Source organism: Rhinopithecus roxellana, chromosome 15, assembly GCF_007565055.1.
Source record: "Rhinopithecus roxellana isolate Shanxi Qingling chromosome 15, ASM756505v1, whole genome shotgun sequence".
NCBI lineage: Eukaryota > Metazoa > Chordata > Mammalia > Primates > Cercopithecidae > Rhinopithecus > Rhinopithecus roxellana.
This window is the reverse complement of record NC_044563.1, coordinates 20,273,565-20,288,565: the sequence shown is the minus strand read 5'-3', so window position 1 is coordinate 20,288,565 and position 15,001 is coordinate 20,273,565. Positions and strand designations below refer to the sequence as shown.

General features: G+C 38.9%; 2 protein-coding genes across 3 annotated transcripts in view; both read left to right on the top strand.

Annotated features, from left to right (window-relative positions):
* The window catches only part of ZFP91 (ZFP91 zinc finger protein), a 43,558-nt gene extending 34,543 nt beyond the window's left edge, over window positions 1-9,015 (top strand). The window contains exons 8-11 of one of the 2 annotated variants that reach the window (XM_010386360.2): window positions 348-426; window positions 1,866-1,980; window positions 4,732-4,831; window positions 5,194-9,015. In XM_010386360.2, the coding sequence (XP_010384662.1) occupies window positions 348-426; window positions 1,866-1,980; window positions 4,732-4,831; window positions 5,194-5,704 (805 nt within the window). In that variant the 3' untranslated portion in view covers window positions 5,705-9,015. The remainder of the gene's footprint in view (window positions 1-347; window positions 427-1,865; window positions 1,981-4,731; window positions 4,832-5,193) is intronic. The other variant, XM_010386361.2, reaches the window with a different exon arrangement.
* A 1,677-nt stretch (window positions 9,016-10,692) lies between these two features.
* CNTF (ciliary neurotrophic factor) lies at window positions 10,693-13,907 on the top strand. The gene is made up of 2 exons (XM_010386362.2): window positions 10,693-10,889; window positions 12,055-13,907. Exons 1-2 carry the CDS (start codon window positions 10,776-10,778, stop codon window positions 12,541-12,543), a joined length of 603 nt encoding a protein of 200 aa, XP_010384664.1. The 5' UTR covers window positions 10,693-10,775; the 3' UTR covers window positions 12,544-13,907.
* Window positions 13,908-15,001: the final 1,094 nt, after the last annotated feature.

The window sequence follows — 15,001 nt, the reverse complement described above, 5'->3', positions numbered from 1 at the left end:
ATAATCCTGCAGGAATGACCATTTAAAAATTTCACAAAAGCAACTTCACTAATATCCTAGATGCACAGGTATCTTATTTTCATTGTAAGATCTTGAAATTTCCAACAGTCTTAATACTTTACCTTTTGGGTGTTATTAGTTTATTTGTGTTACTTTTTAATTCTGTCAAATATTTGCTAATTCTTGGTTACTTCTAATACAAATTCTGTGTAATCTATATAGCAGTAAGAGATTTTACTTCTTCCTACTATAAAATAGCTATTCCCTGTAGCACAGTTTGAGTCAAAGGTTACTGTGCAGAGTGCCACTTTTCTTTTGCTAACTTTTCTTCTGCATTTTGATAATAGAAAAAAGCCTCCAATCCAGTATGTCCGTTGTGAGATGGAAGGATGTGGAACTGTCCTTGCCCACCCTCGCTATTTGCAGGTCAGTGAAGTTGTTATATAAGAGCCTTTCAGGTTGTGTTCCATTAGTTGTTCTTGCACCACGAGACTTTATTGGCTTGTGTAGGCTTTATCATTGACATATAATGTCAAGAAAAGTCTTTCTTTAAACATAAAATGACTTTAACCCATTTATGCCTAGTGTTCCATTATTAGAATGCTAAGCTTGGGCAAGTTATTTAAATCCTACTGCTCAAGGTCATCACCAAGGTCTGATTTTTCACAAAAAACATTTGCAACCTCCGGCATAAATGGGTTAATCGTTATTAGTCCATTTGTGCTGCTATAATAGAATACCTGAGACTAGGTAATCTACAGAGAACATACATTTATTTATTATCTCGTGGTTCTGGAGACTGGAAAGTCCAAGAGCATGGTGCCCACATCTAACAAGGGCCTTTTAACTGTGTCAGCCCATGGTGGAAGGGCAAGAATGGGTTGAACTTGCTTTTGTAACAAATCCACTCCAATGATAGCATCAACCCATTTATATAAGGGTAGAGCCCTTAAGACCTAAGCACCTCCCATTAGGTCCTGCCTTCCAACACTATCACATTGGGGATTAAGTTTCCAACACATGAACTGTGGTGAACACATCCAAACTCATAGCATCTTCTGTTAAAAAAAAAAAAAAAAAAAATGGTGACTAAGAGTCTGAACCCAAATAGAGGACTTTCCTTGGAATCTTTCAATATTACAGTAATTCCCAATGTGGTGTAAATACTTCTGATATGAGATGATTGTAACAACATTCCAAGACACAGAGTAACAGATTTTATTTTACAGCGATTTAGAAAAAAAGTAAAATTAGAACTCAAACCTATGATTTCTTGGATACTGTGTAGAATGAATAAAATACTTTTAATTCAGGTTTTGTTTTTATTTTTTTTGAGTAGATTATTACTGTTTTTGATGAGTAAAGGTACCACTTACATTTGGGTCCGGCAGGAAACATGAAAGTGAAATACTACTTAGGAAATACCTGTTTGATCTTTAGCAACAAGTATAACTTGACACTAAGGCCTTACTTACAGATTGTGGTTCAGTTATAACAATAGCTGCTCCTCCTCTGCTGTGTGCCATTTGCTGCTCTAAAGCACAGGATAATATATAAATCTCTTACCCCATAACAACACTTTGAGATGGTTATTGTTATCTCCATTTTACAAATGGGAACTGGAGCTTGAAATATTTTTCTCCTAAGATTACAAAGGCTGGTGAATGACAGACCCAGATTGGAAACCAGGTCTGTATATTTCCATAGCCTGTGTTCTTAGCCATTTTATTATACTCCCTCACTATCCATATGCAAAATCTAAGTATTTGGTTTTCTTTCAGTACTTTTGACTTAGCAAAGACAAATACTTTCAAGAAGCCTTGATTTTTTTTTTTTTCCGCCCCTTTCACTTTCTCCTGTTTTAGCACCACATTAAATACCAGCATTTGCTGAAGAAGAAATACGTATGTCCCCATCCCTCTTGTGGACGACTCTTCAGGCTCCAGAAGCAACTTCTGCGACATGCCAAACATCATACAGGTACTTTTAAAATGTGTTTATCAAGTAGGTAATTGCACTGTGTTTTTTTTTTTTTTTTTTTTTTTTTTTTTTTTTTTTTTTTGCATGTTGGTAATGATAACGTTTTTCTAACATAAATCTTAAAAGATTCTATAGTCAAGTGTGTGGGGAAAAGGTGTGAAAATAAAATGTAGTAAGATAAATTTTCCAAGGGATGGACAAACTAGGACTTTTGAATTTTTATCCTTTGACTTCTTGAACTTCTATGACCAGGATAATGATCTTTTACTGAGCATTCTGTATCAACTGTGGACTAAATACTTTATGTATATTATTGCTAATCAGTCTGTTCAACACCACTAAATTTGTTTCTATTGATCTTATTTTACAGCTAAGGAACTAGAAGCTTTGCAGGATTAAGTAACCTGCCCATGGTCACATAGCTAGCTTTTAGAAGCATAATACTCTGCTGCTATTGAAACTGTGAAGGCTAGCTGTTGAATTTGCATGTAACCTCCCATAGGAACTGTCAAAAAGAGATGCTGAGTGTCTGCAATATGTATTATAGAATAGACTCAAATTCAATTTATTTGTAACCACTGAGCATCTCAGTGCAGTGTACCTAATAGGAACAAATTAGGTGCATAACACTGAGTATGTGCCAGACACTTGATAATTACACATTACCTTCTCAACAATCTTGGAGAGTAAGTCTAGGAATTCTAGTTGTAGAATTATGTCTCCTGCCCAAGGTCATACTGATAGATGTATTATTTCCTTCATTTACTGTAGGCAAGTTACTTAACTTCTCTTTTCACTTTTCCTTCTCTGTGTATTAAGGATACCAATATCAGTTATTGTAAGGATGAAATGAGATAACATAACATGGTATTGACTACACAGAGCCTGGCACATGGTAGACTTTTTCACAATACCAGGATTGAACTTGACCACTCCAAAGTCTACAGTTTTCTTTTACCATGTTTCTTCAGAGTTATTTCCACAAGTAACAGTTATTTCTGTTTCTTGATAGGTACTGCAATTTCTGTCTTCCTTCTGCTCCCTGTTAATACTGTTTTTTGCCATAGAAAAGTTATTTCTGACAAGCACTTTAGATTGTTTTAGTTAAATATCACAAGCCTAGGAAGAACTTTTATAAATTCAGTCCATTTCAAATATTTGTATTTGGTTAATACAATTTATGGTGTGAGTTTTCCTTTTGCAAATTAGTGTATACAGACATTTTTTTGCAAATGTGATTTATTTAGCAAATAGATGCCCCACACAGGTTTGTCCTGCTATGGAACTGGAAATGTGGACATGACCTGGGAGATGCTAAGAGTTTCCTAAGTTAGAACTGTGCATTTTTTAGACCTTGCTATATAAAGTATGGAACACAGACCAACCAGCATTGACATCACTTGGGTTCTTATTAGAGATACAGAATCTCAGGCCCTGCTTCAGACCTGCTGAATCAGCATATACATTTAATAAGCTATCCAGGTGATCTGTAAGCTGTTTGGAAAGGAGTATAGGAATACATTGAATGTTGTTCACCTTTCTTTTTCTTTTTTTTTTTTTTTTTTTTTTTGAGACGGAGTCTCGCTCTGTCACCCAGGCTGGAGTACAGTGGCGCAATCTCGGCTCACTGCAGGCTCCGCTCCCAGGTTCACGTTGTTCTCCTGCCTCAGCCTCCTGAGTAGCTGGGACTACAGGCGCCCGCCACCATGCCCGGCTGATTTTTTGCATTTTAGTAGAGACGGGGTTTCACCGTGTTAGCCAGGATGGTCTCGATCTCCCGACCTCTTGATCCGCCCGCCTCGGCCTCCCAAAGTCCTGGGATTACAGGCATGAGCCACTGCGCCCGGCCGAATGTTGTTCACCTTTTAACTTAAATTCATGTTTTCATTCTGATTAATTCTGGTAATTTGAAGCAAAAGGAGTAGAAAATGTAGTGGTCATTAATTCAACAAATATATATATTGAGCACCTCTTTGGGCGCAGTCTTCCCGAACACATCGTAAAGAAATGAATAAGTACAATGTTCCTTTACCTCATAGATTGAACACCATGTTACCACATTCATCAGAAATCCTGCGTAATGGGGTGGAGGGTGTTGTGAGTGACAAAGGGAGGTAGTTGAAAGGTGCAGAAGATGGGTAGGAGAATAAGGTAAAGTAGTACAGGTATTGTTTACATATATTTCATAGCAGCAACTCCAGTCTTGAGAAAAGTTTGTTTATCTTGGGTAACATTTTTTAAACCTGAAACAGGATATGATTACCTCTGGATCAGTTTTCTTTTATACAGTGCCAAGTTCTTGTTTTTTGTTTTTGTTTTGTTTGAATGCCAATTCTTTCTGTGTAAGCATTCAGTTTTCATTATCTGTGAAAAAAATTGTTTTAAGGAATAAAATATACGGAAAATATAGTTGTTTACTTGCTAAACACTTGGTATCCAAGACCTGGATTAGTGGTAACATTGAGATGAGGATTCCAGTTCTTACATTTTTATGTAGTTTTTCTGTTTGTTTGTGTTTTGTTGTTGTTGTTGTTTATTAAACAGGTCCTTATGCTACTGTGTGTTTGGATGTTTTTTTAAAGCGATATTTTTCCTTTTTAAATTTTGTTTACTGAAAATGTTTATACATTGAAAATAGCATTGCTTTTACTCTAAATTACCTGCCCCATCATCTGCTTACTTACTGTAAGGGAGGGAAAATACTTACAGGGTGTCTAAACAGAACACTAACCACAGTATTTTTCTTCATAGATCAAAGGGATTATATCTGTGAATATTGTGCTCGGGCCTTCAAGAGTTCCCACAATCTGGCAGTACACCGGATGATTCACACTGGCGAGAAGCCATTACAGTGAGTATTATTTACTGGTGAACATCTGGGTGAGAAGGATATATGCCCTATTTGAAGGTTTGCCGCTTTACAAACATTTTAGTTTCCACTGCTGTTTACTTTCATCAAATAAATGAGTGGATATTGATTGGGAGCATCAGTTAGTGGCCTTTTTCTTAGTTTCCCTCTGTTTTTCAAGCAAACAGAAGAAAATCAGATAAGTTTTCCATCTAGTAACATTTCCCAATCCTTCAAAAGAAATGTGTTACTGATTATTGTGTATGTATGTATATATATGAGCTCTGAATTCTAACCCTGACCCTGAATAAGAGCACTCTTTATTTCTCTGTTGGATCAGCCATTTCCTTTTCTCCTCTCCTTAGATGTGAGATCTGTGGATTTACTTGTCGACAAAAGGCATCTCTTAATTGGCACATGAAGAAACATGATGCAGACTCCTTCTACCAGTTTTCTTGCAATATCTGTGGCAAAAAATTTGAGAAGAAGGACAGCGTAGTGGCACACAAGGCAAAAAGCCACCCTGAGGTGCTGATTGCAGAAGCTCTGGCTGCCAATGCAGGCGCCCTCATCACCAGCACAGATATCTTGGGCACTAACCCAGAGTCCCTGACGCAGCCTTCAGATGGTCAGGGTCTTCCTCTTCTTCCTGAGCCTTTGGGAAACTCAACCTCTGGAGAGTGCCTACTGCTAGAAGCTGAAGGGATGTCAAAGTCATACTGCAGTGGGACAGAACGGGTGAGCCTGATGGCTGATGGGAAGATCTTTGTGGGAAGCGGCAGCAGTGGAGGCACTGAAGGGCTGGTTATGAACTCAGATATACTCGGTGCTACCACAGAGGTTCTGATTGAAGATTCAGACTCTACCGGACCTTAGTGGACAGGAAGACTTGGGGCATGGGACAGCTCAGACTTTGTATTTAAAAGTTAAAAAGGACAAAAAAAAATCTAAAGCATTTAAAATCTAGTGAAATAACTGAAGGGCCTGCTCTTTCCATTGTGGATCACAGCACACACATACATACACACACCCCCTTCCAGTCCCCATCCCCTGTTCTCCCTCTGTTGCTCCTCTTATAAAATTGATGTTGTCTTTACCAGAAAGGTAGACAAAAAAGAAGCAGCAGCAGCAGCAGCAGCTCTTACAGTGAGGGTTATTCTCATACTCGGTTCCAGCCATCAGCAGACTTCCTGCTCATCGGCAGATCCCCCTTTCCAACCTGTAACTGATGTGCTCTGGATCAGCTTTTAACTTTTAATAGTATATTACTGTCTTCTAAATCCCTTCTCCTCCTCTACTGCTGCCCTATGGTTCTGGCTCCTACCCCCTGCGGCACACTTATCTTCAAATACCGTAAAATTCTAATCTCTGGAGGCTGGCAGCTTGACTTGGCACTTTAGGGCCCCTTAGCAGGGTGAGCTGTTAAAACAGCACACATCTCTCATCCCCTCTTCCTTTATTCCCCACTGGGTTTCAGAAAGGAAGGATATATGGGGACCACCTCCCTCCTTTTTGATCCCAGCATCTCAGTCCCCCTCCCAAACCTCCATATGGCTCTCAATGGTGCTCACTTGCTTGGAAGCAGGCTCCCAATAGGGAGGGGGCTGCCCTCTACACAGTCTCTTTGACTGTAAGACAGGGCTCTGTATCAGTGAGACGACGAGAAAAGTCCCAGGCTAATGGCAGAAATTTGCACTTTGAACATGTGTGTTTTTGTGTTGTGGAACCTGAGATTCCTTATTTATTAACAAAGTCTGATTTTTTTTTTTTTTTTTTTTTTTTTTTTCTTTTTGGAGTCTTTGTTGCTATATTTTGTGGGGCTGGGAGAGAGAGATTAGATTATTTTGACATGGGATCCCTTCCATAACAGGTACTTTGAAGGCAAGACATAGGGTTGAAGAAGCACAGCCAGCCTCTGAAATCATAGCTCTCCAGTGGCCTTTAAAGAAAGCTGGTCCTCAGCACTAACAAAATCACTACAATAGCCCAGTGCTTTTTTGGAAGCCTTTTTAGGGAAGAATGTTTGGTTCGTGGTAACTAGTATGCTCTTGGAGACTTTTAGAGCGTCGAGACTTAGGAATTTTGAGAGGATGAGGAGGGTTGTTCAGAATCTAAATTACAGATAGAAGATTGTTTCTTGTGAATTTATTTCTTTTCTCTTTTTTGTCCCTACCATTTCCTTACATTTCCCTTGGGGCCCATCTCTGGCTCCTCGCTTTTTGTTTTTTGCTTTGCTTTTTATCATCAGTTCATTCCAGCTCCCTGTTAGTGAAGGACACTGCTGTTGGTGAAGGAACAAAATCTATGAGTCCTAAAATTTTAAGTCAAATTAAACTCTTTCCCCTTTAGTAACACTTCAGAAGAGGAAAAACTTCAATAGCCAAAGTTAATAATCCTATATAATAATTGCTTTGACTTTCACCTAAAATTCTGGGAATCACAGTTTCCTAGGGATAGAGATTGTGTTGGGGCGTGGACTGCTTATTGCTGTTCACTGGAGAGAAAAGGTAGTGTTTTTGTACAAGGTCGTATCGCCAAAAGCCCCAAATCCTGTTTTGGCTCATCTTCAGGTAAAGAGCAATTCCTATCCTGTGTGCCTCAAAAGCTAGAATCGAAGGCTTAAGCTATTCATTGTTTATTGTCAGAAATGCATGATGGCTATTGCAAAGACGTTTTGCTGGGGAAAAAAAAAAAGTTTGTTTTTCACAAACATGGTTTATCAAATTTTTTAAAAAATTCTTTTTTCCCAAAAAGAGGAGTAACAAAATGTCATTTCTGAAAGATACCCACTAGTGTTAGCATTTGAGATGCCAGGAAATAGGGAGTGAGACACCTACAATCACCAGTCTCAAATGTGCTATTGTTTCTTTTCAGAGTGTTGCAGATTTGCCATTTCTCCATAATATGGGGATAGAAAATGGAATAAAGATAGAAGGGATGTAGAATATGCTTTCCTGCCAACATAGTTTAGAGTTGATTTTGGTATATTGAGTAGATTTGAAAATACAAGATTGATTGGATGAGTCTACAAAAAAGTTGTCCTACTCTCAGGTCCCTTTTATACTTTCTGACTAGCTATCATCTATATTCCACACTTAGCTTTTTTGTCGCACATATCCTTTGTCTCCATAAATTTCATTTGCAGTGGTTAGTCATCAGATATTTTAGCCACCTACACAAAAGCAAACTGCATTTTTAAAAATCTTTCCGAGATGGGAGAAAGTGTATTCTCCTGATACCACTCTACCCACAAAAAAACAACCAGTTAGTTTTATTAGTTAGAAACTTGCTGTACTTTTACTTTTAGGGGTCAACGGCCCTCTTCATAGCTACCATTTGCCTACAATAAATTATTGCAGCAGTTTGCAATACTAAAATATTTTTTATGGTCTTTATTTTTTCCTTTTGATAAAGGGATGCTGCATAGTAAAGAGTTGGTGTAATTAAACTATCTCAGCCTTTTCCCTGCTTTCCTTTCTGCTCCATTTGCCTCATCGTCCTTCCAGGGAGCTCTTTTAATCTTAAAGTTCTACACTTCATACTGTTAGTCAAATTCTGTTACCTTTTTAATAACTCTTCCCACTGCATATTTCCATCTTGAATTGGTGGTTCTAAATTCTGAAACTGTAGTTGAGATACAACTATTTAATATTTCTGGGAGATGTGCATCCCTCTTCTTTGTGGTTGCCCAAGGTTATTTTGCATTATTGAGACTCCTTGATATGCTTCAAAGAGTTTAGGCAAACACTGGCCATGGCCGTGGGAGTACTGGGAGTAAAATGAAAATATTAAGGTATAGACTAGCATCCACATAGAGCACTTGAACCTCCTTTGTACCTGTTTGGGGAAAAAGTATAAAGAGTGTACTACCAATCTAATTAAGATTATTATAGTCTGGTTGTTTGAAATGCCATTTTTTTCTCCTTTTGTGTTTTTCCCACTTTCCAGTGTACTCGAAAATTGAACAAATGTAATGGATCAATTTTAAAATGTTTTATTTCCTAAAAGCCTTTTTTGCCTGTTGTAATGTGCAGGACCCTTCTCCTTTCATGGGAGAGACAGGTAGTTACCTGAATATAGGTTGAAAAGGTTATGTAAAAAGAAATTATAATAAAAGGGATACTTTGCTTTTCAAATCTTTGTTTTCTCTTAATCTAGGTAAGGCATATTAAAAATAAATATGTAAAGAAGAAAAATAAAAGTTGTCTTCATGGAAGCAACTTGTCTACCTTGATTGTACTAAGTTACAGTTATCCTAGGGTTGAAACATGTGATGCTGTTAAGCAAATCAGATGCCCTCAGAACAGGTGTTGTGTGGGGCATACTGTTGTTTGCTTTTGTTGAGAATCAGGTGGTTGATTTTTGACTCTTTAGTTCTTAATTTCTAATGCTAAAATGACATGATTCTGTTATTCAGCAAACTTGGAAATCTTGATGTTTTGACAACTTCTTCCTAGGAAAACTGGCCATATTAACCAAGTAGATGGAACATTAAGGATTATGTGAGGTTAATTTTACCCTGATAATGACAAAACCTTGATAGCATTTAATATCAATACTTCTTCTCAAAATTGAATATTTGTATCAAGTACTGGTTTTTGTTTTGAAAAAGAGAAAACTACAATCCTGCCTTCTTAAAAGCCATACTGTCATAGCTGCCCCAGGCTGCTCTCTTACATCTCCCATTTATTGTTTACTTTTATAAATTTGCTTCTAAGATAGTATGTGTTTCAGCTTATTGGCAGTATCTGTGATATAAATAATGAAAGCTAGTTCTTTCATTTAGGAATGAAACCTGTAGCCCTTACCCAGTAAGCTTCATTCTCTAAGTTAAATGCAATAGAATGACAACTCTCCAAGTACCTTTTAACTCTTATACCGTCATTTCAAAGTCCAGCTCATTCTCTTATTTTAAGAAGCATGTGGTATGACTGGGTAGGGGAGAAAAAAAGGAAAGCATGTTGTCACTTGAGTGAGACTGCTTTAGAAATGTTACCAAGTTAGCATTGGGTGTTTCCTGTTCTTTGGAAGAGAACAGGCCTAAACAGTACCTTCCTCCTCCACTGTAGCTACCAGGAAGGCACCATGATTGAAATAAGAGATGCTCCCTTGCTTGATTTTTACGTTTAAATTAAGTTGTCTTTAAAAGTACTTAAGGATGGGAGTGAAAAAATGCTATGTTTTTAAAGGACTTACTTGACGCAACCTTTGTTTCTTGAACAAAATGTGAACTACCTAAACAGAAAATGAAATTGGAAAGTCAGTGGGAGAAGCAACTGTGGAATCAGACTTCTATTTAAATTCAAGCCTCATTACTTGATTTTGTGAATGTTATTTCTTGAAGTTTCAGTTTATTATATGGGAGAAATAACATTTACCTCAGAATTATTCTGAAGATCAAATGGAATTGCTTTAAAGTATTTAGCTCACTCTCTGACCCATGGTAGTTGCTTAATAAATGGCAGCTGTATCAATAATAACAATTTCATTGAATGAACATTTCGCCAGCCTACGAGAAAAAAGACATGGGAAGCATAAGGGAGAATGATAATAAAATGAACTGATTCTAAGTGTGTATGAGACAGATTACATTAGGCAGGGGTGCCATGAGGATTAGTGTGATAGTGACCTTGTTGCTAAGTGCAAAAGCAAAACAATGACATAGAAACAAGTGTGCTAAGTACTGAGTGGAGAAGAGAGATGGAGGCAGACGCTGCAAGGGAAAAAAAAAGTCTGATTAAAAAGGGCCCTTTCATTCCACAGGCACAAAAATCCACAGCCAGGAATTTGCTACCACCTCTGAGTCAGGCAGGGGGTGGGGGTGGGGTGCACAATCCCATTAGTAGAGAATGTGCAGTGGGTTTAGTCTGTGAGAGTCACATTTCTTATTTGGACCAGTGTAGACAGGAGTAAGCCCAGCTCACCTGTTTCCTGGGACAGTTAAGGGATGGCTTTCGCAGAGCATTCACCGCTGACCCCTCACAGTCGGGACCTCTGTAGCCGCTCTATCTGGCTAGCAAGGAAGATTCGTTCAGACCTGACTGCTCTTACGGAATCTTATGTAAGTTGCCCATTTTGCTGTTACCTGTTTTCCCTTCATCTTTTCTGATCTAGCAACTTACCATCATGCATCAGCTCCATTACCAATTGTGAAAGCTCTAATCATCTAGTCATTCATACAGGTTATTTGACATGGACCCTTCCCTTGAAGAAACCCATGTGACCTTATTTTCTTCTTCCAGGCTGTTTAGGAGATACGTTACTTGAATGAGAAAATATATATGGGGTTCTAGATAGGATTGGCTTAGATGTCTTGGAGGCTACACCAAATTGGTTTGCATATATCCTGAATACTACTAGAACAGATTAGCCATGGGCCCTCTGGGTTCTTCATAGCCATTGTTCTGAATTTTTCAGCTATGTAAATGAAAGGTTTATGAGATAGAGTACTATGAACGTGGGAGGAATTTGTAAATCCTACCAATTTCTCCTATATAGCATTGGCCACCCACCTTTTAGTATTCTGCATCAAAAGTAGAGTGCGTTTAAAGAGAAAGGTAAGCTATCAAAAGGATTTCCTAGAAGATTCATTGGAGACTTGTGGAAGTGTTGAATTCTTGAGCTAACTGTGGAGTTCCAGATTTGTCTTCTAATAGTAGGGGGATCCCCATCAATTTCCACCTAAGATATGCTGTGGAAATACTCTAATCCCTGTGGAGAGTTTTGAATTTAGGCTCTCTGAGAACTGATTTATCTTTATACAGCCTCACCAGACAGAATTCAGACTCTTTGGGAGTGCTCAATGGGGAGAGGGAAGTTAGAGAAATCCTGCAATGGCTATATTCCAGGGCTTCCTAGTTGTGACCAATGTCTACAAGTATGTTTAAAAATGCTTAAACTTTAATATGCTTAAAATATTCCAGTTAGAGAGTTTGAAGTGAGAAGGAAAAATTCTTCTAAATCAGTTTTCAAACTTTAGAACTTAATGAAATCTGAACATTCTTCCAAGAAAAATCCATAGGTACTCAATTTCAGGGAGTACTGGGTCTTTCTAAAGCCCAGTCATGGAGCTCAAATTAAGAGTTCCTACTGTAGACCTATTATTTACTTTACAACTTGGATCCTTGGCCAGAGAGGTGGGTGAGATTTTGTATGAAATTTAGGAGTGATTTAAGGACATTGGGGTGATTACAGAAGATGTGGTGTTTTCCTGTATCCTCGGCCAGGTGAAGCATCAGGGCCTGAACAAGAACATCAACCTGGATTCTGTGGATGGGGTGCCAGTGGCAAGCACTGATCAGTGGAGTGAGCTGACCGAGGCAGAGCGACTCCAAGAGAACCTTCAAGCTTATCGTACCTTCCATGTTTTGTTGGCCAGGCTTTTAGAAGACCAGCAGGTGCATTTTACCCCAACCAAAGGTGACTTCCATCAAGCTATACATACCCTTCTTCTCCAGGTTGCTGCCTTTGCATACCAGATAGAGGAGTTAATGATACTCCTGGAATACAAGATTCCCCACAATGAGGCTGATGGGATGCCTCTTAGTTTTGGAGATGGTGGTCTCTTTGAGAAGAAGCTGTGGGGCCTAAAGGTGCTGCAGGAACTTTCACAGTGGACAGTGAGGTCCATCCATGACCTTCGTGTCATTTCTTCTCATCAGACTGGGATCCCAGCACGTGGGAGCCATTATATTGCTAACAACAAGAAAATGTAGCAGTTAGTCCCTTCTCCCTTGCTTTCTCTTCTAATGGAATATAGGTAGTTACCTGGGGCCTCGCTTTCGCATCTTAAATTTTTGAAAACGATTAAGACTACAGGCATTTTCTTTCTTTTTTCTCTGACCACCTGCAGCCTGTTGAAGGACTACAGGCATTTTCATCAAGTAACATTGGAAACACACAAATGGGCATACAAGTTTAGCCTGGGTGGGTGTGATTGTGTGCGCGCGTGCATGTGCTGCAGGTCTAAGAGTGGGAGCAGGGACAGCGTCCTTTCACTTCAGGGTTCTAATCTTTCTAACCCACTAAGTAACCTCTACAGGCATTTAACAGCCTTACAGACAGAATGTACGTATGTTAATTCTAGTTCTGGATGACTCGGTCTGAGAAGATTCAATTTAAAATCAGACTCTAGCCGATTTAAACTCTTAAGAGAATAAAAATAATAATGGCTAACTTTTATTATCTACTATATTGAGGCAATATGTCAAGGGTCTTTATGTATATTATGTACAGCTTTTACAACCTTGTGAACAAGGTGGTGTTGCTCCCATTCGGCAGATGAGAAAACAGGCTCACAGAGATTTGGTTAAGCTCACACAGCTAACAAGTGGCACACTGAGTTTGAACACAGATCATTCGTGTAAAGCCTATGTGCCTTGCACTTTAGAGGCTTGATGATGAATCACTGCAACTCTTTGTCACAGGGTGTTGGAAGATGCATCCATGTAATCTGTTCCCGTCGCTGGAAAACAGCTGCCATTAGATGTCCTCAGAAGTCAGTTGCGAATTTTAGCGTTAAAGTCAGGATTTGTTTTTCATACTTGGCAGTGAAGAGGGCAGCTGGAGATCTTAAGATTCCATTTTGGAAAATGATTAGGCCCACCACACTTCTGAGCTTTGGAAGCTGGGGATGTTTAGTAATACAGCCTGGTTTTAAAGTGCTCACTAAATGTTCTCGAATATTGGGTTGGGCACAGCTTATACCAGGTTACCTCACTTTTAATTAGTAAGGCAGGCAGTGTAACCCAAGCATTTGTGGACAATGAGTGGAATACTAAAGTTAAAAAGTCATCAAACTTTCACCTCAAATTATCTGGACTTAGTCATGAGGAGAGGCTGAGGCCCACTCTGTTCCTACTGGAGATACCAGAGACTCTGGAACTATACAGTAAAGCTTCTGTGCTGGGCAACAAAGGAGGAGGCTCTGCTTTTAATTTCTTGTAAGAAGCACACATAGTATGAAAGGTTGGTCAATGTGGACATTAATGGAAAAGGCCATGTACTGGTGGTGCAATGTGAATCCAAAAATTTTCAAGTGTGTCTGTTTTATGCTTATCAATTAAAACTCAAGATCATGGATTGGGAGACCAAGTTAATTTAATTAATTGGGGCTTCTGTATTCATAAATGAACCATGAGTCAGGGCTAGCTCCCGTAGGTTTCATGAGGTGTGGGTGAGTAGCTTAGCTTGTATCCTTTCTCACATGGGTATGTGTACAAAACTCCATGAAGTCACTATTACCAGAGTACTCTGGGCTAGGCATTGTAACAGTTCAGGGAAAGTAAGGCCCTGCTTTCTAGTATGCATTTGTGGCAGTATGGTTGTGTGTGTGTATACACACACACACTGTTACTGTAATCAGCGATGCAGACAGTGTAACCCAAGCCTCTGTGGACAGTGAGTGGAATACTACTCAAGTTAAAAAGTCACAGAACTCCTTCACCTCACATTCTCTGGACTTAGTCATGAGGAAAGGGTGAGGCTCACTCTGTTCTCACTGGAGATACCAGAGATTCTGTAAACACACACACATACACACAGTCGAAATTATAAGTCCTAGGTTTGTTAGGAAGCTAAAGGAAGGAGATCAAAGGGCCCCAAAGTAGTTTCCTGGGGGAGGTAGGAGTTGTGTCTCAATACAAAACTACAAAATACTCTGTACTGGTTGAGTGCAAAATAGAAGTCATGAGAGAAGGGAAGAGGTGGTCATTTGTAATTTTGGCACTGAATGTGTAGTCTTATTCCATTCAAACTTTGTCTTAATCATTTCTTCTGCTCAACAGCAGCATTCTCAAATAATGAAGTTTCTGTCCCCATACTCCCTCCACCAAAAAAAAAGTTTTTAAAAAATGAATGTCCCCTCTCCAAGTGTTTTTATGTTCAACAGGCATAGCAGCAGACATCTGTAGAAGTTTCAGAACTCAGTGGAGCTTGGCTTAACTCTCATGAGTTGCGTATAAAGGAATATGTATGTATAAGAGGTGGACTTGAAGTGGCAGAGGGTCCACAAAAGGTACAAGTACTAACCATTGAATGGGAGGAGATAGAAAAATGTGTAAGTCACAATTAAGTCACAGAATCACCAAGTCTTTACCAAGTGCATTCTCAGCACTTTGCAAAACGCTGTGTATTTGTCTTTCAAGAAGCATACAATATGCACCCAAAAGAAGT